Genomic DNA, 26384 nt, shown 5'->3' with positions numbered 1-26384 from the left:
AGGAGAGAGTGAGGACGTGGGGTGGGCAGTAAGAAACGAGCAAGCTCAGGGAAGGGTTCCGTGGCACAGGTGAAAGACTGGCCTTGAAGTGGATACGGAACACCTCCCTCCTCTGACACTGAAGCACCTACATTTGCTGGGACAGTCCCCGTGGAAACATGCCACAGGCAGCTACAATATGCAGGTGGTCGAGACCCAGTATCAGCCACTAACCTGATGCGCTGACCCGGCCAAGGCCTGAAATGACCACTAGCTCTTGCTCTGTGGCTCTCCAGGCTGAGAAGCCCGGACACCACATTCCAGGAGGCACGACCGGAAGAGTAGCAGCCCAGGAAGACAACTCTGCAGACGGCAGGACTCCCTGTTCACACCCAAACTCCCCGTGAGCAGCAGCTGCTCCAAGAACCAGAATAATGAGTCCAAGCTGCACCACAGATGAGCGATACTCAACTTGAAGAAAAACGCCTGGCCAGTCCCAGCGGTCAAAGATACAGACTAGACAAAGCAGTGGCATTTCCCTCTGAGAGAGTTTCAAAAGAACTCAGGCAGTTTTCTGAATGAGTTGGTTTGGGTCACGTGACTTTTGGAAGAGCAAAATGTTAGCCTGACTGTACGACACTTCTTGAACTTCTGTTATGACCATCTGTCCTCAGAAAATGGGGAAGCATACAGTTTTACACCTGTATTTTGTCATGTGCCTACAAAATGCTGTCTTCATATTCTTTCTTTAGAGGAAAAACAGCAAAAGTTAAACACGTTTGGAGTTTCGATGATGAGTATGTTTTACGTTACAACGTACCAGAGATCAGAGACATGGAGCCCTCAGCACAACCTGGCCAAAGAACCAGCGAACAGCAAGACCGAGAACTTCAATCCCCTCCCACACCCCCGACTCAGTTCTCAATCAACATAAAACCAGCTGAGGGTGGCTGTTCAGTTAAAATCTGATTTTCAGATAAATAGCATTTTTTTCAAAGTGTAAGTGTATTTCATGCGATATTTGGGGCACACTACAAAATTGTTTGTTGTTTACCTGAAACTTAGATTTAACTGGGCATCCTGTATTTTATTTGTACTTCACCCCACCGAGCCAGCAGTGCTGAGGGCCCGACTGGGTCTTAGGAGGAAAGAAACATGTCAGGAGAGTTCTCAGATGCTGGCATCACATTAGAGGGCAGGGGTAACACTGGTTAAGATGCCAGGGGTCCAACTGCCTGAGTTCAGATCAGGGCTCCACCAAGCTCACGGACTCTGGGCAAGCTGCTTAACCTCTGGCCATCAGTTTCCTATCATAGCGATGGCAATGGCACGTAGGGTTGTTACAAAGGTCAAATGAGTTAATGCTGGTGAAGTCTCAGAGCGGTGCCTGGTATATAAGCAGTCTTTATTATTATAACTGTCAGCTTCCAGTACTACAAGCTGGACTGCGAGGCTGGACCTGCTTCTGATGGACGGAGGTGGCAAGGGAGGCGTCGTGAAGGGAGAGCCAGAGGACAGCCGAGGCCCAGTCGGGGCCGGGGCTGTTCATGGAGATGACACTCTGCAGCATGCCTTGACGCCAACAGCCTCCTTATAACAAGACGACCTGAGAAACAGGGTCCGCCTGCCCAGCCACATCACGTCATCGAGAACCCACCACGAGCCATACGCAGGAGGTTGTGGCTCGCTCCTGCTCATGCCCCCTGGCTCCTCGCCTCTGCTTCTGTCCAACTCTGTGCTCAGCGGTATAGCACTGGGAGGCTGCGGTCAGTCACAGGGGGCAGCTGTATACCACAGAAATCGGCAGCCTTGACGATCAGGGCCCTCTTCTCCCCTCCCAGAGCCATCGCTGAAAGAGCACCGAGATGGCCCAAGTATGCCACCTTGATGCAGAGACAGGCGGGGGTGGCTGAGAGAATGACGCCCCTTCTCCATTTTCCCTTTTGGCTACAGAACTCAAATAAAGAGGCCTCTTTCATTTGTAAAAGCCTGATGTCCAAGGGCTTGATTCAGTTAAAACATGAGGGTGAGCTAAGGAAGAAATGAATTTGGCACTCTCTCCACGTCTTAAGGAAATTCAGAAGCCGGGGGCGCCTCGGGGGTTCAGTCAGTTAAGCATCCGACTCTCGGTTCCGGCTCAGGTCATTATCTCACGGTTTGTGAGATTTAGCTCCGCACTGGGCTCTGCGCTGATGGTGCAGAGCCTGTTTGGGATTCTCTCTCTCTCTCTCTCTCTCTCTCTCTCTCTCTCTCTCTCTCTCTCTCTCCCCCTCTCTCCCCCTCTCTCTCTCTCTCTCCCTCTCTCCCCCTCTCTCTCTCTCTCTCTCTCTCTCTCTCTCTGCCCCTCCCGTGCTCACTCGCTCTCTCAAAATAAACTTACAAAATATTTTTAAATTAAAAAAAAAAAGTGAAGTTCAGAAGCCACTCTGCAACACCTATTAACCTGTGAGAATATCAAAATAAAAATTCTTTCGATAATCTCATTTAACAACATGAAAATTATTCTTTTGTTCCGACCGATTCCTTCGTTCGTATCCTTGAGGCCTTTTCTTCCCCTCCCTCTCTTCTTAACCAACATAGGCAAGTGCAGGTTGAAGTGTGAGGACTTAAAAGCTACTGGATGTACACATCAAACATCTATTCTAGAACACAATTTACCACCCCCCCCACCCTCTTCCTGCTCCCCCAAATGACACACACCCCCAAAGCCCAAACCAAACACCTCTTCCTGTCTTTCCCAGGAACTCGGGCTTCAGTTGGGGGACCATCTTCAGCTCTTCCCTCTCCTTCACCCACCATCCGGTCAAGGAGGCCGGTCAATTCTCTTAAAGCCCCATGTCCTCCTTCCTTTCACTTCTACGAACACACCCTAGATCATCCCCCTGTTACTTCAACTACTGCAAAAGCCTATACTAACCGTGACCAACCACTAACCTTGGTTAGCTTTACCTACTGATCCGTGCCATGCTATATACTAGCAATCGTCTCCCTAAATACACGCATTATTTCACTCTCCTCTTAACACACCCCCACTCTCCCCCCCACCCACAGGTAAGCTTTCCTTCCTGCAGACCCTCTCCGCAGTGCAGCCTGCCTCTTCCAGCCAGATTGCCCATCAGTCAGTCCTCCGCCTCCTGAATCCTTTAACTGCAGCCCAACTGCCTCCTCTTTGTTCCCAAAGAATCCAAGCACCCCCCCCCCCCCCTTGGAGCACGTCTTCCCTGAGACACCCCCACCTGAGCACCCTTCTCCTTGGGCTGACCTGTGCAAAGCCTGCTCGTGGCTGGATTATGTGTCTCATTTTCCTTCCTCCTGAAATCCCACCAAAACTTGAGTGAAGAGCTTTTTGTTGTTCGTAAGGCTCTAAAGCCCCTAGGACAGAGAGACCAGGAGAGGAGACCACGGCAACATCACTGTGGAAGCCAGAAGGCAGCTCACACCATCTGATGAGAAGGCCTCTATCTGGGAGTGGGAAGGGTGCATACCCACTGGTTTCCTCCTACAGAATGCACCAGAGGCCAGGGAACCGTGGCTCCAGGTCCCCAGTGCCTAGGGCTGAACGGCTTTTCATACAGCTAGGGACCACCCCCCTCCTGCCCTCTCCCGAAGACGGTTTACTCTCTGGAGACGGTAAAGCCCAGGGTCTACACTGGAGGATATGAGGCATAGCCGAGGGCCTGGGCACCTTGTCAAAAATGGTGGAGGAAGGTTAAGCAAGCCCATGCGCCCTGTCCCCTTACCCCACTCTGTCCTATAACACAGCAGCCGGCCCTTCCTCTCTTCGGAGAGCTGACCCAGCTCAAGAGGGAAAACCTCAGGATATTGACGCTGAGGTTCCCCAACAAATGGCACATGCATCAGCCACCATGCAGGTCAGAAACGGGGCTCTCAGGCAGCTTTTAGCCCCTGCTAATAATCATGAGCAGGCCACCAAAGGTCACCGGGCGGCTGAGGACAGAGGCCTTCAAATGGAGAGACCAAAGGAAAGTAGCAGAAAAAAGCAACTGGGAGGAAACAGCCTGAGCAAGGAAAAAAAAAAAGGAAAGAAAAAAGACAGACACCCATAATATCCTCCGAGAAATCAAAGATTACACCAGCAAATCAACAGACGACTACACACATATTGTTAAAGAACCATTCAGGCAGCAAAAAGAGTTCTTGGAAATTAAAAATATGACCGGAGAAACGAACAAACGAATCAGCAGAAAGAAGCCAAGGTAGAGGAGACTTCCTAGAAACGGAAGCAGAAAGACAAAGAGATGGAAAACAGGCCCAGGAGCGAAAAGGGACAGACCAAGTGCTCCAGGGGCCAAGCGCCAGGAGTGTCAGAACTAGAGAACAGAGGAAAAATGAAAGATGTCAAGAAACTCCTGGCGTTCAAGAGAACATCTCCACACAGAAGGACACGCCATGAGCCAACAGGACGGATGAACCCAGACACACACCAGGCAGTCGTGAAACTTCAGGTCCTGGGAGCTTTCAGAAAAGGGGGAGGAGGAAAAAGGACACAGAGAATCAGACATCAGCAAGGTTTTGGATTTCCCAACAGCAACGCAGGAGGCCAGAACAGTACAAAGCAATCCTTCAAAATTGCAAAGGAAAAATGGCTTCCTTTTCCAACTCCTTATCCAGCTCAACTACCAACTACTTATGAAGGTAACATGAAGGCAGGGGCTGCCACGCCTGACTCTCCCTGGCGCTCGACACTTCTTTTCTCAGAAAGCTACCCTGGAGGAGCTCCACCCAAGCGAGGCCGCGGACAGGCCCACAAGGGTGGCAGGAGCTGCGGCGAGAGGCGGCAGGAGACCCCGGGGAGCACGCACGTGGGGAGAGAGGGGCGCTGGGTCAGGCAAGGACCTGGCAGGACCCCTCCGTGGGGGCACCCCGCCCTCCAAGGGGACCTGAAGGGGAAGTGGAGCCAGCATTCCTACTGGTGGGACCCACGGCAAACCTAGCCGAAGGTGACTGCAAGGCACAGAGGCGGCATGAGTGACACCCTAGCCCAAGCCGTCTGTCCCCAAGCACCAGCAGGGAAATATGTCAAACCTGCCCCGCTGACAGCAGTCCTCCTACAGAGACACACATTTGCTCGGCTGCGGGTAGAATACCCTAGAAGTCCCCCCAGCAGGTGCCTCTAGGGAAGAGACATGAGGAAAAGGTTTATCCTTCGCCATTTACCCTTGTGACTTCACATCATGTAACTGATTATTCACAATCCGAAGTAAATGCAACATGTGACGAGGGGATCCTCCTACTCTCGCGGCCCCTTCCTCAGGGAGGGGTCCCTGGTTCCGCACCCACACCGCTGAGCCAGGAGGATGTCTGGTGTCCCCTTCCTGCTGCTTCTCACCGGGTGCTAGTTAGCTAGTGCTGGTTAAGGCTGGACCTCAAGCTCTCTGTGGTCAGGTGTCACTTGTCTCTGCACTTGCTCCAGCAGCGCGGCAGAGGGACGTTCATTTTCTGCCTTTTGGACACCAGGCCCCTTCTCGTTCGCCTAATTCACACTACAATCCCAGGGGGTCGACCCTCACTTCACTGATAAGAAAAACCCACCTTGGAAAGACCCACAGGAATAGCCAGCTCAGTATCACCGAGCCCATCCAAATCCACAGCCCCTGCTTTTCACGAGAGTACCCAGTATGTTTGGTGCCTGGTTCACAGCAGGGTTCCAGAACTGTTTACCTGAACCAACATGCAACTGGGTTGGAATTAAAATTTTCTAGGGGGTCCTTCCATGCTCTGAGACCCAGAAAAAGAGGCCAAGAGCTCAGTGGCAGATGCAGGTGGCATCTCTGCCCAGCGCCAGCCGTTACAAAACAGGTAAGAGTTTCCTAAGTCACAGACTTAGCCTACAGGGGACTAGGTCCTTGGTGGGGGAGAGGGGGTGGCATTCAACAGTTTACGGAGATAAATAATCACATACCATATGGTTCACACACTGTAGTACAATTCAATGGCTTTTAGTACACGGAGTTGCACATCCATCACCACAATCAATTATAGAACATGTTCAACCCCCACCACACCCCACACCAACTCCCAGCTCCCCCAGCCTCTCGGCCATCACTAACCTAACTCTCTCTATGGATTGGCCTATTCTGGACATCTCATATAAAAGGAATAACAAGGTCCTTTTTCACTGGCTTCTTTCACCCAGCCTAAGGGGTTCAGGGGCCATCATGTTGCAGCAGGAGTCAGTACATCGTTTCTTTGAATTGCCACGTAATGTCCCGTTGCATAGATAGAACACATTTTATTTATCCACTCATTGGTTGATGGACATTTGCGTTGTTTCTACCTTTTGGCTATTATGAACAAAGCTGCTATGAACATCTGGGAGCAAGTTTTTGGGTGCACGTGTGTTTTCATCTCTCTTGGGCAGGCATGTATTAGCTGGCTCACATGGTAACTCTATGTTTAACTGCCAGACTTTTCCACAGCAGCTGCTCCATTTCATAGTCTACCAATTCCTCCACATCCTCACCAGGCCTTGTTATTATCTGTCTTTTTGGTTAGCCATTCCAGTGGGTATGAAGTAGTATCTCATTGTTTTGATTTACATTTCCCTGATGGCTAATGATGCTGAGCATATTTTCATGGGCCATCTGTCTATCTTCTTTGGAGAAAAGTCTACTCAGATCCCTTGTCCATTCTTAAGTTGGATTATTTGTCTTTTTGCAATTGAGTTGTAAGAATTCTTTATATATTCTAGATACAAGGTCTAGATGCAAGTTCCCTCTGAGACATGAGATTTACAAAATTTTTCTCCCATTCTTTGGGTTACCTTTTTGCTTTTGTGAGTGTCCTTTGCTGCACAGAAGTTTTTAATATTGAGGAAGTCCAGTCAATTTTTTTTTTTTATTGTTTGTGCTTTTGCTGTAGATTGGAAACCACTACCTACCTCAACATCACAAAGATTTACGATTGTTTCCTTCTCAAAGTTTTATAGTTTTAGCTTTTGCATCCAAGTCTTTGATCCTTTTTGATTTCTGTCTGTGGTGTGAGGTAGGGGTCCAATTTCGTTCTTTTGCATGTGGATATCCAGTTGTTCCTGTACCATTTGTTGAAATGGCTATTCTTTCCCCCATTAAATTGTCTTGGCACCCCTGTCAAAAGCGAACTGACTCTAAGTGTGACAATTTACTTCTGGGCTCTCAATTCTATTCCACTGACCTATATGTGTGTCTTTAGGCCAGCACCACACTCTCTTGATTACAGTAGCTTTGTACAAAGTTTTGAAATCAAAGTGTGAGTCCTCCACTTGTGTTCTTTTTCAAGATTCTTTTGGATATCCGCTTCCCTTGCATTCCCATGTGGATTTTAGGACCATTGTGTCAATTTCTGCAAAGAAAGGCAGCTGGGATGGTGAAAGACTTTGCACTGAATCTTTAGAACAATTTGGGGAGTACTGCCATTTTAATAATATTAACACTTCTGATCCATGAACATGGTGTGTCCATTTATTTAGGTTTCCTTAAATTTATTTCAACAATGCTTTAGGCTCTCGTAAGTTTTACACTTCACGTTTTTTGTTACATTTATCCCTAAGAGTTGTATTCTTCTTGATGCTATTATATATGGAATTGTTTTCATTTTCAATTTGTTCATTGCTACTGTATAGAAATACAATTGATTTTTATATATTGATCTTATGTCCTGCAACCCTGCTAAACTCCTTTATTCATTTTAATAGATTCTGAGTGGATTACTTGGGTTTTCCTACACAAGATCGTGTCAGCCGCAAATAAAGATATTTCTTTTTTTCCAATCTGGATGCCTTTCATTTCATTCTCTCTCTTAATTGCCTGTGATGACCAAATTTAAACTGGTGACTAATTTTGATTTGGAGATAGCCCCTCCCCAGAAGCAGCAGCTCCTCTGACCCACAGGAAGCCAGAGTCCTCATTCCTGTGCTTGTTACGTCTGTTAAGTGGATGTTTCCACACAGATTTAGCCTTTAGGAGAGGCTTCCTGGTTGGTTACTCTCCACTCACCTACACACATCCCTCTGCCCTGCACCTAGGGAAGCTGTGACGCGTGAAAGGGCTCCCTTTGCAGGGTGGCTTCCCACAGGTTCAGCCAATGGGAAGCACAGGAGGAGAGGCAGCATGGGTATATCTTTTCTATGGGCTTGGGTGCCACAGTCCTGACTGGGTGCATCCTGCCACTATGACAGTCCCTGCTGGGCATTCCTGCCTCCATGCTGCCAACCCTCCCTGAAGTCTAGAGGAAGCACTATTTCCTCTCCCGACCCTGTCAAGCCTTGTGGAAGTGATGGCTTCCCACTGCTGTCTGTTCTGGGTGCCTCAATTCCCCTGGTTTGGTGCCTGATTTGCCTTGCCTGATTAATTCAGTTTCTCAGAATCAGTGTGTGACCTCAACCATTCCTGGCCAGCCTTTACTGCTATTCTGCTAGATACCACGCCCCAAGCATCCCTCTGGGAGGAAGGGGTAGAACCTGGCTCAGACAACTTGGTTTTCTGGGTAAACTGATCACATAAGTGCCCAGTCCATGAGCCAAGGAGACGGTGAGGAAATTCAATGGCAAAGTGCTTCAGTGCCCAGAAGGAAGGAAGTAAAAAGCAACTCACATAGGGTATGACCTTGACCATGGCTGCTGCTGCTTATTCTCCCTATTCTTGATCCCAGGAAAACATATCTTTGCAGCCCCCTGATCTGACCTTTCACCCTCTGCTTTGGAATTTAAGCACAAAAACTGGACTAGAGGCTTTTCCAAGATAGAGTCCTAGGCATCCGCTATTGTTGGTTTTACCTTTTTACTTTTTACTTAAATGAAGTTAGTTAACATACAGAGCAATATTGTTGGTTTTATCCTAACGACCACAGCCATGTGGCAGGATGTCAGAAGCACTGATAACGTTTGCACGGGCTACGTGCTGCACACCATCTCATTTAATCACCCAAAACCTTATCTGGAGGGTTACGGCCCCAGCTTTGTAAGTAAGGAAACAGAAACTCAAGACAAATAGCTTGGTCATGGTTTCAAAGCCCAAAGGCACCCATAGTCCAGTCCGCCCATCATCCCAAATGGTGCCTCACCCCTGGCCTTAATTCCCAGGAGCCCCCTGTGGACACCATCCTCTCCCCTTCTTGCCTCTTGACCCCCAACTACCCTTCCTCAACCATCACACTTGCCCCGGCCACACCTCGGCATTCCATCACCGTGTGAAGGGCTGCCTCCTCTCTCTAGCTGGCTCAGTGTCACCTCTGGGCCACCCCCTCTACCACACTTTCCCTCACAGGTTAACTGTGCCTCGTCACGGTCAAGCTGCCCATCAGTGGACTGAGCACCCAACTGAGTGCAAGAGAAACTTCCCCTAGGGTGTTCTGGAGTTCCTCAGAAACAACCAGAGGCTCCCATGCTCACAGGGGCCTTTACCCTGCCCTGCACACCCAGGGAGGAGGGGAAGGCAGGGGAGGTGATGGCAGGGGAGGGGATAAGAGGGTGCCTGCCAGGAGCTCCAACCCCTACCCTACTGGGCAGGTTCTAACTTGTCAAGACTCCCTTTTCTGCTCTGCTGGCGTGTTGGTCTGAATAGTTTCTCCCCAGTGTTGAGGGCAGCATCCCAGCTGAGAACTTCAGGCTTTGTGGGAACCAGGATTTTGGGACCTGAGGTAGTAAGTGAATTAGGAAAGACCCAGGCGGCAGACTGCCTTTCCCATCTTCTCAGTCCCAACCCGAAAGCTACCTACTCCAGGCCGTCTCCTCAGTGTTGCCACCCTCCATCTGAGGGAAGAGGTCATGTGTTACAATAGTTATAAAAACAATAATAATAGCTGTAAGTGTCTGTAAAGTGCCAGGCCCTGCACTAGGTCATCCCCCAACACTTATGAGGTGGGTATTGTTGCGTTTGGCAGTTTTATTGACCTGTAATTTGTATACTATATTTAACAACAATATACTTCTGGCTCTCTGCAGTTTATAAGGTACTATTTATTTATTTATTTTTAAGTTAAGAATCCAGTATTTTTTGTTTTGTTTCGTTTTTTTAATGTTTATTTATTTGAGAGAGAGAGAGAGGGAGACAGAGAATCCAAAGTGGGCTCCGTGCTGACAGCAGAGAGCCTGATGTGGGGCTTGAACTCACAAACCATGAGATTATGACCTGAGCCAAAGTCGGTCGCTTAACCAACTGAGCCACCCTGGCATCCCAAGATACTTTAAAAGACACTGTCATTTGCTACTAACATCAACCTTGCCTAGTAGGAAGGGCAGGCATTACCTTCATTTTGTTTATTTTTTTAAAGTTTTATTTATTTTGAGAGAGAAAGAGAGACAGAATGAATGGGGGAGGGGCAGAGAGAGGGAGAGAGGAAGAATCCCAAGCAGGCTCTACACCCTCAGCACAGAACCCGATGGGGGCTCAAAACCCACAAACTGTGAGATCATGACCCAAGCCAAGATCCAGAGCCAGATGCTTAGCCGACTGAGCCACCCGGGTGCCCCATCTTCATTTAATAGATAAGGAAAGCCCCATTTGCTGACCCACATCACTTCTTGAACTCCTTGCTGCTGCTGACACCCCCGTGTTCTTTCACACAACACACTGTGTCAACAGTCCCAGAAGCTGGAAGGGTAAAGGGAAAAGCAGCCAGGGTCCTGGGTGGGGGGCGGTGAGGTCTGGCAGGAACCTCCCTCTCTGCAGGGCAAGAGAAGCCTAGACAAGGTGCAGGTGGGGGCCAGATGCTGCTGTGATTCCATGGAAAGGGCAAAGTCTTAGTCAGAAAAGTCAGGTTCAAATTCCAGCTTTGCCACCATCTGGTCGAATGACCTTGAGGATCACTCCACCTCTCTGCACTTATGTGATATAGTGATAGAGGAGCTACAGGATTTGGTTTTCCTCCCTGACTCCAGGCACAGAGTACCTAAAACCCTTGGAATTTCCTGAGTGGTAGGGGAGTCCAGAACAACTTTTCTTATTCATAACAACCCCCTTTCAAAGGCATCTGAGCTGATGCTAATGAAGGGGCTCCTGGTGAGCCTCTAGATAGCTTTGGGAACAAACCATCTGAGTAGAAAGCTGGAACTTTCGAGCCCCACATGGGGTTCTGTGCTGATGGTGTGGAGCTTGGTTGGGATTCTGTCTCCCTCTCTCTCTGCCCCTCCCCTAGTGTCTGTCTGTCTGTCTGTCTCTCCCTCCCTCAAAAAAATGAATAAACATTAAAAAAAAAAAAAAAACTTTTTAATTACCAAACCTGAGATGGGGATCACAGTCATCTCCAACTTATCGCTAGTTTGTTAGAGGTCCAAAAAGGCAATCGCAAAAGTCCTGCAATTAGTGTCTGAGGTGGGTACTGTCTTGTGCGACTGAGCGATTCACCCATGATGTCTGTGCTAACTCTGGGTAGTGTCAGAACTGAATTGCGTTGAAGGATTCCCAGTTGGTGTCTACAGAAAACTGGAGAACCAGTTGGTGTGAAGAAAAAACCACCCATATATTTGTTGTCAGAAGTGTTATGAGTAGAAAATGGCTCAGAACCTGTTAGTCCATCAATGGAACATCAATCGCAACACAGAGGGTTGACAATTAATCAACCTGCCATAAATGAAACCTCAGACCGTTCTCCTTCAGTGTTGTAAACTATTAAGCCTCAATACATACTCCAAGGGCTATGACTAGATTTCATACAATTAGAGCCATCAAATGTTTATTGAGCACCCATTGCCCATAACACATACTTGAGAGACAGAAGATAAGCTAACACACGGCCTCTGCCTTCGATGAACTTTCTGGGGGCTCCTGGGAGGCTCAGTCAGTTAAGTGGCCAACTCTTGATTTCAGCTCAATTCATGATCTCACAGTAGTGAGATCTAGCCTCTCGTTGGGGTCTGCACTGGGCATGGAGCCTCCTTGGGATTCTCTCTCCCTCTCCCTCTCCCTCTGTCCCGTCCCCACTCACGCTCACATCCCCACTCACGCTCATGTAAGTGCACTCACTGTCTCTCAAATAAATAAACAAACAAACAAAAAACAAACAGATATCTTAAAGCCTTTCAAAAAAACTTTTTCCATCTGGTGAGGAGACAAGACTAGCGCATTTGAAATATAAGGGATTGGGGTGCCTGGGTGGCTCGGCTGAGTGTCCAACTTCGGCCCAGGTCATGATCTCACAGTTCATGAGTTCGAGCCCCGCATCGCATGTCTCTCTCTGCCCCTCCCTTGCTCTCTCTCTCTCTCAAAAATAAATAAACATTAAAAAAAATTTTTTTAAAGAAATATAAGGGATATTAAACAGCCAGCATATGCAAAGGAACTGTTTGGAGATAAAAGGGAGATGGGGGAAGAGTAAAACGGTTGAGGACAGCTAAGTGTCATGGAGGAGCAGCTTGATCTGGGTTCAGAGGAAGAACCCATTCCAGAGGCCCCAGTGGGTGGTGGCACCTGGCCCACAGGACATCAGCACCTGCTCAGCATGGACCAGTGGTGAGAGGCAGGGCCAATCAGACTTTCCCTGTAAGCATGGTCTTGCCTGATTAGTTTAGAGTCAGGGTCGGGTGACACCAAGTAGATGCTGATCAGGTGAGGAACCAACAAAAGATGAAACTAGAGAGGTCTAGTGAAATGATAAGCAGAGAAAAATTGTTCATTCCTTCCCTCACTCAATATTGATTGAGCCTTTGCAATATGCCAGCTACTGTTAGGCACTGGAGATACAGCTGAACAAGAGAGAAGAGGTCCCTGCCTGCATGAAACTGACTATTTCCTTCTAGTCAGGAGGAGATCAAGGGCACAAATGAGATCATTCCAGACCCAGCCACTCAGATAAATTAAGCACTGACTGTCTTCTTGCCTCAGACTTCCTCCTGATGACAGGACTCCTTTTGAGTCACCCAACAGAGAATAAAGTCATAGAAGCTACGTCCCTCCATCCCCAGTCCAGAACACGAGGAGAAAAGGCACATTTCTTACCAATTTTGCTCTGGTAAGTTTGGGACAAAGCAAAGGGAAATGTAAGTCCTCCTTCTCACCTGTTCCTCAAACCACACACACACACACTCAACCTGTTACTCCCTTCTTGAATTTTTTTTTCAATGTTTATTTATTTTGAGAGAGAGAGAGAATCCGAGGCAGGCTCCATGCTGACAGACCAGGAAATGGGCTTGATCTCACCATGAGATCATGACCTAAGCTGAAATCAAGAGTCAAATGCTTAACTGTCTGAGCCACCCAGGCACCCCTCCCTTCTTGAATTCTTATCCGGACCTGGAGGAATCTGGCTTGTTTGCAGTGGAAGATAACCAGAAGCCATTTCAGGCCTGAGTTTCTCCTCCTCCTGAACCGAGGGAAAGGTTTTCTTCTAAGCAAAAGTTGTCTCCCTTTGGATCTGAGCAGTGGGTCCTGCTCAAATGCCAGAAATCTGTTCTCCCAAAATGTGGGTAGTTACATGCTTTCTCTTCACTGCTGTCTAGAACATAATCACAAACTCAGCTCTTGAAGAGAACGGATCTTGGCCCTTCCATTTCAGATTCCTGAAGGAGAGCCAGGCCTCCCTGTTCTGCAGCTCCAGAGCATTTCGTCAAGGCCAAAACTGGCCAAGGAACTGGGGCACAGCACGTGTAGACCCCTGAGCCCCTGATCTGGTGCTGTACTAAGAGCAGACCCTTCTCCTGACCACTTGCCGCTTCACCATTTCCACAAGGGACCCCAGTCAAGGGAACCACAGGGCCTTTCCCCCAGATATCACCACCACACAAAGGCACTCGGGCCCAGAGCTCAGAGACCCTAGGCCCATCTTCCTCTATCCCCAAGTCCTCAGGCAGAACCCATTTCCACTGTCAAATAGGGTTTGCCCACTTTGGGCTCCTCGGTTTTGTCCATTCCTTTCCAGAGCTGTCCCCACAGGCCTATGAGCAATGATCCAGCCCACCCTTCCCCTGGATTCTTGTCTCTAAGGACTGTTCCCAGAATCCCTCTGCCCTCTTCTTTCCTAAGTAGCAAGTTCCAAAGGGAAGAGAAACAATGACCACAGTGTGTACACAGCCCCACCTGGGACAGAGTGCCTGTGACCACTGAGAGGTGGTCCTCTTACCATTACAGGTAGTCTGCAGAGCCCTAGGGAGGCCACGGCGTTCCTGGTACTGGAATACCCAAATCTGGGCCCTCTACCCGCCGCCTGTTTATAATTGACATTCTAGGTTAAGCCTCCGTCAATGACTCTCTAGAACTGTCCCCTCCCTACAGCTCAGAGGAGAGAGCCAATCTCTGGCCCAGGAGTTGACCTTGAACAGCCTGTTTGAGGGAAGGGAGAAAACAAAACCAGGTCAGGGGTGAGCTGGGAGAGGGCAGTCAAAACCGCTGCCTACAGATTAGTGGAAGGATTAAAGGGCAGTGGTGTTTGGCTTCTACAAAGGAAAGAAGGCCAGGGATAGGAGAGTCAGCCAGATGAGAGAGCTTCGGGCCTAAGAAAAGGAGCAGAGAAGGGTGCCTGGGTGGTTCAATCAGTTAAGCATCTGACTTCGCCTCAGGTCATGATTTCATGGTTTGTGAGTTCAAGCCCCGCGTTGGGCTATCTGCTGTCTGTGGCGCAGAGCCTGCTTCGGATCCTCTGTCCCCTTCTCTCTCTGCCCCCCGCCCCCTGCTCTGCTGTCCCCTTCTCTCTGCCTCTCCCCACCCCCCATGTTCTATCTCTCTCAAAAATAAACACTAAAAAAAAAAGAAAGAAAGAAAAGGAAAAGAAAAGAAAAAAAAAAAGAAAGGAAAGGAGCAGAGGATCTGACAGGAGAAGAAAAAATGAGGAGTTTGATGTCTTCTTCCTCTTGCTGAGACCTAAGTCTCAAGTTGCCCCTCTGGGATCTGGAGACACCCCGGTCCTTTCTCCTCTGGGGCCAGGAGACAGGATTCCTCACAAGGGCACATGTTACCCAGCGGCTCTTATGGGCTCTTGGCCTGGTCTGACTTCATTAGCAAGGTTTTTTAATGCTTGAACATACTATTAAACCCACTCAGATCGACACATTTAACACAGTGTTATCCTCACGACCTCTCCAGTCCTGAATAGGGATACAGCTCCTACCCCCGGATGCCACCCCATTCCACCAAAACAAAAACCAGCCCAGGCTGAGCTCAGACAAGAGTTCTTGGAGGAAGCACAGTCAATAATGCACACCTCTATCTTTGCTTAGCTCCCTGAACCCGAGGTTAATAAGTCAGAGAGGCCTTCTCTGCTTCTGAGTTCTTGCTCTCTGCCAGGGCGGGGGGCATCCAGAGAAGGAGGAGGGATAATCCAGGGATGGTCCTGCTAATGAAATGTGGGTGCACCTGCTCTGGGCAGAGGTTCTAAGTCAGGCAGAAGTCCGAATGTCAGGAGTCTCTGGGAGACCTACGAGTTAAATGCAAACTCATTGTGGGAGGGAACCTGCTCACTCCTCTGGGATCCAGGACCTCACCCTGCACAGGTACTCTGTTCCCACCTTGTGCCCATCTTTCTCCAGAGCCGACAACAAGCAGCGTTCTGCTTCCAAGGAGGGGTGTTAACCACTAATAAACCCTGACAAAGGCAGGCAGCTGCAGATCCCGCAAGAGGAGGCCAGTGACACTCCGGAGGGGCCCTGCCCAGGAACAGTAAGAGTAGAGGGTCGGTTGGAATGCCGAGGCGAGAAACCGGCAGAGGCTCCCTGCGTACAGCACTCTGGCTTCCGAGCAGAGACAGGCCTCATCCTTCCCCGGCATCGGGACCGGCACCCAGTGCCGCTTCCCCGGCTGGAGGCGGAGCAGTGCCACGACTCCCACATCCACCGTGACCCTGCCGTCTGGCCGATAAACTGCTGAGAGGATTAGCCGAAGGCAAGAGTTGGCATCAGGCTGGCACACAGGTCTCGGCCTCATCCAGGGGCAGGGCCAGCAATGAGACTGGTCTGAAGAACATTTCTACAGCATGAGATCATAGTCCAGTGCTTCACATACCTTACTTCAATCTCCTTAGACCACGGAGAAGACAGGACAGGGACATTTATCCCCATCGACAGAGGGGAACTGAGACCTTCTCAATACAAGTGCAGAAACAGGTCCGAGAAGGACCGGACAGTCCAAGGCTACAGGCACAGACTGTAGGCAAAGGCACAGACTCTGGGCAAGTAGCCCTGGACATGAAGTGACCAAAATCAGGAAAGATGGGAATCCCTTCGCCAATGCTCTGGATATGCTGGCAACACGGGTTCAGAGATGGGTGGTCCTTGCTGCTCACGAGGATAACCAGGCACAAGACAAGAACAGGGCTTCACGGTGAGAAGGACCTGGGTTTGGGTCTTAGCTCTGCTGTGTGACCCTGGGTGAGTCCCTTAACCTCCAAGTCTCAATTCTGTCATTTGTAAAATGGGCATCAACAACACATACCTTGCAGGGCTGTTTGCGAAGGCTCAATGGATCAGATTAGGAATAGCCAGTTTCTACTTCCAACTGTTCCCAATTTTTCTCACACAAGTAGAACCTTCTTCATGAGAGAGGTGGGCAGACAGAAAGGAGAAACATATCCTAACATTCTACTGTTTCTCCAACTTGTGTTAATCTTCCAGCATCAAAGAACTCAAGAAGGACGAGGGTTAAGGGGAAAGGCTGGTGGTTGAAGAGGCTCCGTTAGATGGCTGGGTACGTACCCACCTCTCCCTGTAATCTTCTCCCAGACACCCGCTGGCATCACAGAGGTGCTATGAAATCTGTACCTTTCTTCCCATGGCACCCAGGTCTGGGACGAGATCCAGGAAGTAAGTCACCTAGCTTTGCGTGGGAATAGTCCCAGGAGCAGAGTCCTGCATTCTGAGAGGAACTGAGAAGACCTGGCCCATCTAGGGTCAGAGGACACTGGGGAAAACTTCCGGTGGCACTGATGCCACTCGCCACGGGACACTTCTCCAGCTGCCTCTGCTCATGCTTCATTTCTAGCACATGCAGATCAGGCAGAACAGTAACCCTCACAGGTGTTCCTGCTCCTCCAGATAGAAGCTGCTTGAGACGCGGCCCATGTCTTACTCAGCTCTGCCTGCGGTGAGCATTTCACAGGACCAAAAATATCACCACCGGCGGCAATGGTGGCACCGTGTTTTCTGTTGAGCCCAGCACAGCCTGCCTAGACGTCTCTACCAGCAGTGGGGACACAGAACGCCTGAGGGACTGAGGAGTGGTCCTTGCCCTCAAGGCATTCAGGGCCAGGGAAGACACTAGACATGTAAAGAAGTGAAATGAATTGCTCAGCACGGTGACTACAGTAAATTGCATTGTATATGTGAAAGTTGCTAAGAGAGTAGATCTTGAAAGTTCTCATCACAAGAAAAACAAATGTGTAACTATGGATATTAACTAGACTTACTGTGATCACTTCACAATACATACAAACATTGAATCATTACCCTGTACCCTTGAAAGTACTATGTCAATTATCCCTCAATAAAGAAAAGTAAGTGAAGTATGGCGGGTGCTGTCATATAGAAATAAGTAGGGGGGGTGAGGGCCTAAGAAGCAGGTGTCAGGGCTAAGCTAGGGGTAAGTGAAGGGGGAATGGAGTACCCAGAAGGGCATCACAGAAGGTAGCCTGAAAGATGAGGAGAGGGACAGGTGGTCTGGAGGGAAAGGGGGAAGGGCAAGCATCCAGGAAGAGGGAGCCATGTGACAGGGACACCACCCGGCTATGCGTGTTCACAAGCCATGCACAGCCTGGCGTGGCTGGGGCGGCAGGTGCCAGAACAAGGCTGGGGAGGAAGACGAGCTCGCTGCATCACAGCGAAACATAATCATCTGTGCCACGGCTTTCAATCTAAGCAGAACATCCAGCATCAAAAACTGCAGCAATTAACTTTCTATACGATTGTAAAACACTGCCAAGGCCACCAGTTACTATTATTTCATAGTTTGGGTGTTTTGTTTTGTTTTGTTTTGTTTTGTTTTGTTTTGTTTTAGAAGAACAGAAGTGGGGGGTAAGGAGTCAGGGTCTGACTCAGTTAAACCAATGGCAAAGATATTCACTGCTGTTCTGGTTCATGGGTCACTCAGATGTGGAAGCAACAGTGTAGACCCTGGGTGTGACAGACCAGATTCAGCAACTCCAAGATGGAACTACCTCTGTCTGTGCTCTGCTCTGGGGGTGGAGACGGGGCAGACAAGAGGCAGATCTTGCATCTGTCCCACCCACCAGGGCAGCTGGACCCCTCTAATGGCCTTGGTCCCCCATTCTTCTATATCACCCCAAATCCAGCCCCAGAGGCATTAAGGTTCTACCACTTCTATGAAGCAAAGCAGGAAGGTAGAATGTCTTTCCTTCATTCGAAAGCACGTAAGGAATGTCCACTGGGTAATGAAAATGATGCTAGGTGCTCTGAAGAAACAGAGGGAGAGTCACCCCCAGAAAGAAGCAGCAAGCCACTCGTTTTGATGGCAGCTCCAGGCCAATGAGCAAATGCTTCTGGACTGATCCAATTCAACCCTGGTGTTAATGAGCTTCACGATTTCTAAGACAGCCCCATTCCCTTCGTCCTCCCCACAACTCCCTCTTTCAGTACCACAGCTGGAGCTTTGGGAACGGTGTTCAATGTATAACTCACTCTTTGATTTGGGAGTTTACATGACCCTTTGAACTTTCCTCTCCCGGTCTATAAAATGCAGAGTGATCTGAGTCATCTTGTAGAGCTTCTCTGAGAACTTAACTAGGTCACGTATTTTGGAAATACCTAGGAGAGTCTGGCACATTAGAGCTGCCCACAAAAGTAACCCCAATGGTCAGCCCTTGTGATAGCAGCCTTAATCCTTCTCTCTTCCCCTCACACTCTGGGGCTCAATATAAAAGGTAGAAACACAAACGCAAGTGGAGGGGGTAGGGGGCAGGAACAGTGTCAGTGCCGTACAGGATGCCTGGAAAGGGAACTGGACCGTGTATCAGAAAAATCCTGGTCCTACCTCTGCTACCACTGATCAGTGCTGTGCCAAGAGGCAAGTCACCGTGCACTCCGGGCTGCAGTTTCTTCAACTACTAGGCCAGAGACAGTAAGACCAGTCCTTCTTCACAAGAACAGTGTGAACAAAAAATAAACAAGAAATCTCTACTGCAGTCCACTGTGCTACCAAAGCACCAGGCCCTTTGGAGACTTGGTCTAGTTGAGGAGAGAGTCGGCAGGAGGGTTAAACGACAAAGTTAAGTCAATGTACATAGTAAGACAAGCATCAAAAAGAATAAAACAGTGAGGAACAAATATAACAAAAGAAGTGCAAGACTGGTACACTGAAAACTACAAAATATCACTGAAAAAATGTGAAGACCTAAACAACAACAAAACGCCTCATGTTCATGGATCAGAGACTTAACGCTGCTAAGATGGAATACTCCCCAAACTGACTCAGTGCAAGCCCTGTCAAAACCTGCAGCTTACTTTAGTTGCAGAAATTGACAAGGTGATTCTAAAATACATACAGAATGCAAAGGAAGCGGAACAGCCAAAAGAATCTTGAAAAAGAACACAGTTGGAGGATTCACACTTGCCAATTCCAAAACGTAATACAAAGCTATAGTAAACAAGATAGTGTGGGACTGGGATAGGGGACACATAGATGAATGGAATAGATTTAAGAGCCCATAAGACCCTCATATTTACAGTCAACTGATCTTCAGCAGGGTACAAAACAACTCAACAAATGGTGCTGTAACAGTGGATATTCATAAGCAAAAGAATGAAGTCAGACCCCTACCTCACACCATTTATAGACACAAAATGGATCAGACTTAAACGTAAGGGCTAAAACTATAAAACTGTTAGAATAAAATATAAATCTCTGTGGCCTTGGTTTCTTAGCTATAACAGAATAAGTACAAGCAACCAAAGAAAACAGAAATAAACTGGCTCCATCAAAATAAAAAACTTTTGTGCTCCCAAAGACACTAAGAAGGAGAAACGACAACCCCATAGAGTGGGAGAAAATTTTTCCAAATCACATAATCTTATCAGGGTCTAATATCCAGAATATTCATTAAAAAAAAAAAATTTACAACTCAAAAATACAAACAAGTTCACAAAAATGGGCAGAAGATTTGAACAGACATTTCTCCAAACAAGACATACAAATGACCAATAAGTACATGAAAAGATGCTCCACATCATTAGTCATTAGGGAAATGCAAATCAAAACCACAATGAGATACTACTTCCTACCCACTATGGCAGCTATAATCAACAAGACAGACAATAACAAGTATTGGTGATGATACAGAGAAATCAGGACCCTCATACACTGCTGGTGGGAACAGAAAATGGTGCAGCCACCTTGGAAAACCATGGAGTTCCTCAAATGATTAAATACAGAGTTACCGCATGACCCAGCTACTAGATACATACACAAGAAAAATGAAAAGACACGTCTACACAAAACATATATACAAATAAGCACAATGGCATTGTTCATAATAACCAAAAAGTGGAAACAACCCAAATGTCCAACTGGTGAATGGATAAACAACATGTGGTATATCCATCCTTACAATGGAATATTATTTAGCCAAAGAAAAAATGAAGTACTATTACTTGTGACAAAGTGAGTGAATCTTGAAAACATCCAAATTTTAAAAAGCCGGAGACAAAAGGCCACATATTATATGATTCCATTTATATGAAATGTCTAGAAGAGGCAAACCCCCAGAGACAGAAGGTAGATTAGTGGTTGCCAGGGGCTGGGGGTCACAGAATGACTTCTGATGGGCATAGGGTTTCCTTCTGGTGTGATGAATACGTTCTGGAACAGTGGTGTTGGTTACACAATACTCAATATACTAAAACCACTGAAGCACGCACTTTAAAAGGGTGAATTTTACGGACTTCAAGGTGTACTACAAAGCTGTAATCATCAAGACAGTATGGTACTGGCACAAAAACACACTCAGATCCATGGAAGAGAATAGAGAACCCAGAAATGGGCCCACAAACGTATGGCCAAATAATCTTTGACAAAGCGGAAAAGAATATCCAATGGAATGAAAATAAATACAGGCTCTTCAGCAAATGGTGCTGGGAAAACTGGACAGCGACATGCAGAAAAATGAACCTGGACCACTTTCTTAAACCATACACAAAAATAAACTCAAAATAGATGAAAACCTCAATGTAAGACGGAAGCCATCAAAATCCTCGAGGAGAAAGCAGGCAAAAACCTCTTTGATCTTGCCTGCAGCAACTTCTTATCCCACACGTCTCCGGAGGCAAGGGAAACAAAAGCAACAATGAACTACTGGGACCTCATCAAAATAAAAAGCTTCTGCACAGTGAAGGAAACAATCAGCGAAACTAAAAGGCAACCGACGGAATGGGAGAAGATATTTATTTGCAAACGACATATCAGATAAAGGGTTAGTGTCCAAAAATCTATACAGAACTTATCAAACTCAACACCCAAAAAAACAAATAATCCAGAGAAGAAATGGGCAAAAGACATGAATAGACACTTCTCCAAAGAAGACATCCAGATGGCCAACCGACACATGAAAATATGCTCAACATCACTCATCATCAGGGAAAGACAAATCAAAACCACAATGAGATACCACCTCACACCTGTCAGAATGGCTAACATTAACAACTCAAGCAACAACAGACGTTGGCAAGGATGCGGAGAGAGAGGATCTCTTTTGCACTGCTGGTGGAAATGCAAGCTGGTGCAGCCACTCTGGAAAACAGTATGGAGGTTCCTCAACAAATTGAAAATAGAACTAACCTATGACCCAGCAATTGCACCATTAGGTATTTATCCAAGGGATACAGGTATGCTGTTTTGGAAGGGGCACATGCACCCCAATGTTTATAGCAGCACTATCGAATAGCCAAAGTATGGAAAGAGCCCAAATGTCCATCGACAGATGAATGGATAAAGAAGATGTGGTATATGTGTATACAATGGAGTATTACTCGGCAGTCAAAAAGAATGAAATCTTGCCATTTGCAACTACATGGATGGAACTGAAGGGTATTATGCTAAGCAAAATTAGTCAGAGAAAGACAAATATCATATGACTTCACTCATATGAGGAATTTAAGATACAAAACAGATGAACATAAGGGAAGGGAAGCAAAAATAATATAGGGCACCTGGGTGGCTTAGTCAGTTGAGCATCCAACTTCGGCTCAGGTCATGATCTCATAGTTCGTGGGTTCGAGCCCCGCGTCGAGCTCTGTGCTGACAGCTCAGAGCCTGGAGTCTGCTTTGAATTCTGTGTCTCCCTCTCTCTCTGCCCCTCTCCCACTAGTGCTCTGTCTCTCTTTCTCTCTCTCTCAAAAATAAATAAACGTTAAAAAAAATTTTTTTAAAAGTAATATAAAAACAGGTAGGGGGACAAAATATAAGAGACTCTTAAATATAGAGAACAAACAGAGGGTTGCTGGAGGGGTTGTGAGAGGGGAGATGGGCTAAATGGGTAAGGGACATTAAGGAATCTACTCCTGAAATCATTGCTGCACCATATGCTAACCAACTTGGATGTAAATTTAAAAATAAATTATAAATAAATAAATATAAAAGGGTGAATTTTATAGTATGTGAACTGTATCTCAAGTAAAGCTACTATAAAAATACATTTTTAAAATTAATGCACGTTAAACCTTAAGAAGTTAAAATCCTTGGACAAACAAAAATTTTGTGTTTGCTTCTTAACCACTAATCAGTAGTCTATATATTCCGTGAACTCAGAGAGTCTTCTAGGAAGGAGTGGAGAGCTTTTTGTAAGCAAAGCAAATTCAGTGCTGGGTTACTGTGGAATGTGGTACCCTCACTTACATTTATTAACCTGTTTTAAAATAATAATAATAAATACCTTATAGGCTAACAAATATTTTTCATACAACTATATTTTTAAAAACACTGGGAATGGGGCGCCTGGGTGCCTCAGTCGGTTAAGCGTCCGACTTCGGCTCAGGTCACGATCTCACGGTATGTGGGTTTGAGCCCCGCGTCGGGCTCTGTGCTGACTGCTCAGAGCCTGGAGCCTGTTTCCGATTCTGTGTCTCCCTCTCTCACTGACCCTCCCCCGTTCATGCTCTGTCTCTCTCTCTCTCAAAAATAAATAAACGTTAAGAAAAAAAATGTTTAAAAAAACACTGGGAAGAGTGGTATTGTTTTACATTTTTTTTTTTAAATCTCTTTAATGTCCAGCTTAATCAAAGATGCTGGATTTTCAGGGTGCCCGGGTGGCTCAGTCGGTTGAGCATCTATCTAACTCTTGGTTTCCACTCAGGTCATGATCCCAGTGTCGTGGGATCAAGCCCCACATCGGGCTCCACACTGAGTGGGGAGCCTGCTTGAGATTCTCTCCCTCTGCCCCTCTCCCCCACTTGTATGTGTGTATGCTCTCTCTTCTTCTCTAAAAATAAATAAATATTCTTAAATAAAAATAAAAAATAAAAAACAAAGATCCTGGATTCTCCTATCTGTGCTTCTACATTCAATCTGTTGTGATAAGTCATGCTTATGAAGAAAATCTGGACAACTCGCCCAGGCATGTATTTAGCAAAAGGGAGGAATATTTTAATAACAGCCTTTCCAGACAATTGTGGATACTCCTGTTTGATTCTACACCAAAACTTGACCAACAGTAGTTAATGATAACATGAAACAGGAAACCCTATGAACTTTAATGTACTCTGTTAGGTTTAAATCCACTAGCCCATCTTCAAATATAAATGGGCCTTTTACCCAACATGATTTTGTTGCACACTAGTCATTTAGAAAATACTGGTTCACTGACTTATGCTGATCTTCAAGATGTGGACACATTTTATGATAAAATGTCAAGATACCACAAGTGTAATGTTACCACCAAGATCATCAGAAAAGCCTAGGTACTGAAAAAAGCTGCCAAGCTCATGACGTTGGATATAAGCTTTCCAAAATTCCAATTGTGGCTCGACAGTTCTAATTTTGCCATTGGTAATAAATGCTATTAGTTGTTTCCTCTGAAGCAACAGGTTCACTAGCACCATTTTTCAAGAAAAAGTCTGTCAAATACCCAAGTCTGAATAACCACAACAGCCAGTTGTGCTCTCAAGTAAAAACAGCATTCCCTGGAAAAAGTGGCTAGTTCAGCTCGCAACCCAAAGAACCCCACAAGGGCTTGTCCTCAAGCCGACAACTGTAGTCCGGCCTGCGGAGCGCCTTCCCAGCTTATCACACAGAATATTAAGGACGCGTACACGCGCAGAGAAGAGTTAATGAAATGGCTCTCTTTCCGTAACCATCCTGAAGTGATCTCTGAAAATGGTTTGCTACTCACTTGACCCAGAAAATTCCACAAAAATCATACAAATTGAGTGTTCAAATCTTCCTGTTCACTTTAAGAACACACATGAGGGGTGCCTGGGTGATTCAGTCGGTGAAGCATCCGACTTTAGCTCAGGTCATGATCTCACAGTTTGTGAGTTCGAGCCCCGCGTCAGGCTCTTTGCTGACAGCTTGGAGCTGGAGCCTGCTTCGATTGTGTGTCTCCCTCTCTCTCTGCCCCTCCCCAGCTCTCTCTCAAAAATAAACAAACATTTAAAAAAAAAAAAAAAAAAGAACACACATGAAATTGCCTAGGCCATCAAGGGTATGAATACCCGAATAGCCACCAAGTATCTGAAAAATGTCACTTTGCAGAAGCAACGTGTGTCATGAGGTGACTCCACAATGGGTGGGGTTGGTAGGTGTGCCCAGGCCAAACAGTGGGGCTGGACACAGGATCGGTGGCCCAAAAAGAGTGCTGAATTTTTACTGTACATGCTTAAAAATGCAGAGGGTAATGCTGAACTTGAGAGTTTAGATGTAGATTCTCTGGTCATCGAGCACATCCAGGTGAACGAGGTCCTCAGGATGCCGCATAGAACTTTCAGGGCTCATGGTTGGATTAACCCACACAATGAGCTCTCCCTGCCACACTGAGATGATCCCCACGGAAAAAGAACAGATTGTTCCTAAACCAGAAGAGGAGGTTACACAGAAGAAAAAGATATCCCAGGGGAGTTAACGAAATGAGCCATCTTTACTGAGGCTCCTCAAGGCCACTCAGTGAAGCCGCCTCTATGCAACAGCAAGCGTAAGGAGGCTAAGGGCTCTGTGCCCCCCGCAACCCCCCGCCCGGGCAGTCTGCTGCGGCTGCCCTGACTCCTGCAAAGGCACCAGTTTTGCCCACCTTGGCTTTTGCACCATCGGTGCAAATGTCAACGCAGTGGAAAAGACAAGTCATCTCCTGGTATTATTGTGAAAATCATTCTGACTCAGGGACCCCCTTGAAATGGTCTTGGGGACCCCACTTGAAGAGACACTTGTCTACGAGGCCACTTCCTACAGACTGGGAGAAGGGAAACCAACTTTAAAACAACCTTCTTCGCCTCGTGACCTAAGAAGAGGCAAAGAGGTGAGCAGAGAATGAGACAGGATTCCTGTTCTGAGTCAGAGCAGGAGAGCTGACTCAGCGCCCTTTCACTGACAGCCTGAAAGGGCCTGGGAGTTTGAGCGGGAAAGACTGCTCGCCTCGGATTTCAAAATCTTACAAAGGAGCTCCTTCCCTGTTTGCTCTCCGCCCCCACACCACCCTTCCATTCCTTTGACCCCAACACAAAAGAGGCACCTTCAATTCTTAGGACTGTCCCCCCTCCTCCCCCGTTTCCACACCAAAGAGGGCAAAGTGGCCAACGTGTGCAGTTGGAGGAGAACAAGGAGGCAAACAGAGAGGAGAGCAGCAAATCCCATCCCCCCCCTTGGCCAGGCGGCCCCCAGCCTGGGCTCACCCGGCGTTCCCACCACATTCCCTTCCTGCGAATTCAGAGCAGGCCTAGATTCCTGCCAACTAGCTCCTCAGTTCAATGTGAACACACAGGTCTCCCGGCTTTCCCTGCTGCCACAGCTAGGGTCTCCTGGTAGGGAAGGCCCCTTCTCTCAGCATCTCGGTTCTTACTCCCACCCACAGAGACGAACACAGACCCCCCAGGCTCACAGCCCCAACCTTCCACGATATTCAGTAGAACATGAAGTGAGAGTGGGATCGGATTTCTCATCCTAGACGTGACTGCTGCAACAGCAGCAGCAGAAAAGCCATGGGCCTGGGGAGTTCCAACGCGGAAAACAAAGTGTCATTCAGGCCCTGGGGACAAACAATAGGCCCTTATCCTCTTCTGTGGTCTAGACCAAGAGCTGCAAAGCAGAGCTGGCTGGGCCCAATGACTAGCCCTTGGGCAGGACCACACCTAGGATGTGTGGGCCCCAGGCAAATATTTGGGGGGGATCTCCTCCTCCACAAAAAAAACTTGAGTCACTCACACTTTGCGTTATCAGCACCATCGTGGCTGCGCAATCTCACATGATCCTACAAAAGAAATACTGTGGCCACCAGTGGGAGCTGCCCTTCTGGAACTGGGCCCAGACGTGGGACCTTGGGACAACCTCTTAGGA

The 26384-nt window shown here is 47.4% G+C and overlaps 1 protein-coding gene and 1 pseudogene across 5 annotated transcripts in view; one reads left to right on the top strand and one right to left on the bottom strand.

Moving 5' to 3' along the window:
* PC (pyruvate carboxylase) overlaps nt 1–26384 on the bottom strand; it is a 101412-nt gene that overhangs the window by 35834 nt on the left and 39194 nt on the right. Inside the window, exon 1 of one of the 5 annotated variants that reach the window (XM_027045694.2) lies at nt 14032–14124. The exons of the other annotated variants lie outside the window; for them this stretch is intronic. Within the exon in view, the coding sequence (XP_026901495.1) occupies nt 14032–14034 (3 nt within the window). The 5' untranslated portion in view covers nt 14035–14124. Of the gene's footprint in view, nt 1–14031; nt 14125–26384 lie in introns of those variants that run through there. 5 annotated transcript variants of the gene reach the window in all.
* Nucleotides 24216–25054, top strand: LOC128311732 (60S ribosomal protein L17-like; annotated as a pseudogene).

The sequence above is a fragment of the Acinonyx jubatus genome, chromosome D1, assembly GCF_027475565.1.
Source record: "Acinonyx jubatus isolate Ajub_Pintada_27869175 chromosome D1, VMU_Ajub_asm_v1.0, whole genome shotgun sequence".
Classification (NCBI taxonomy): Eukaryota; Metazoa; Chordata; class Mammalia; order Carnivora; family Felidae; genus Acinonyx; species Acinonyx jubatus.
The sequence above is the reverse complement of the archived record's forward strand: the minus strand, read 5'-3'. Positions and strand labels throughout refer to the sequence as shown.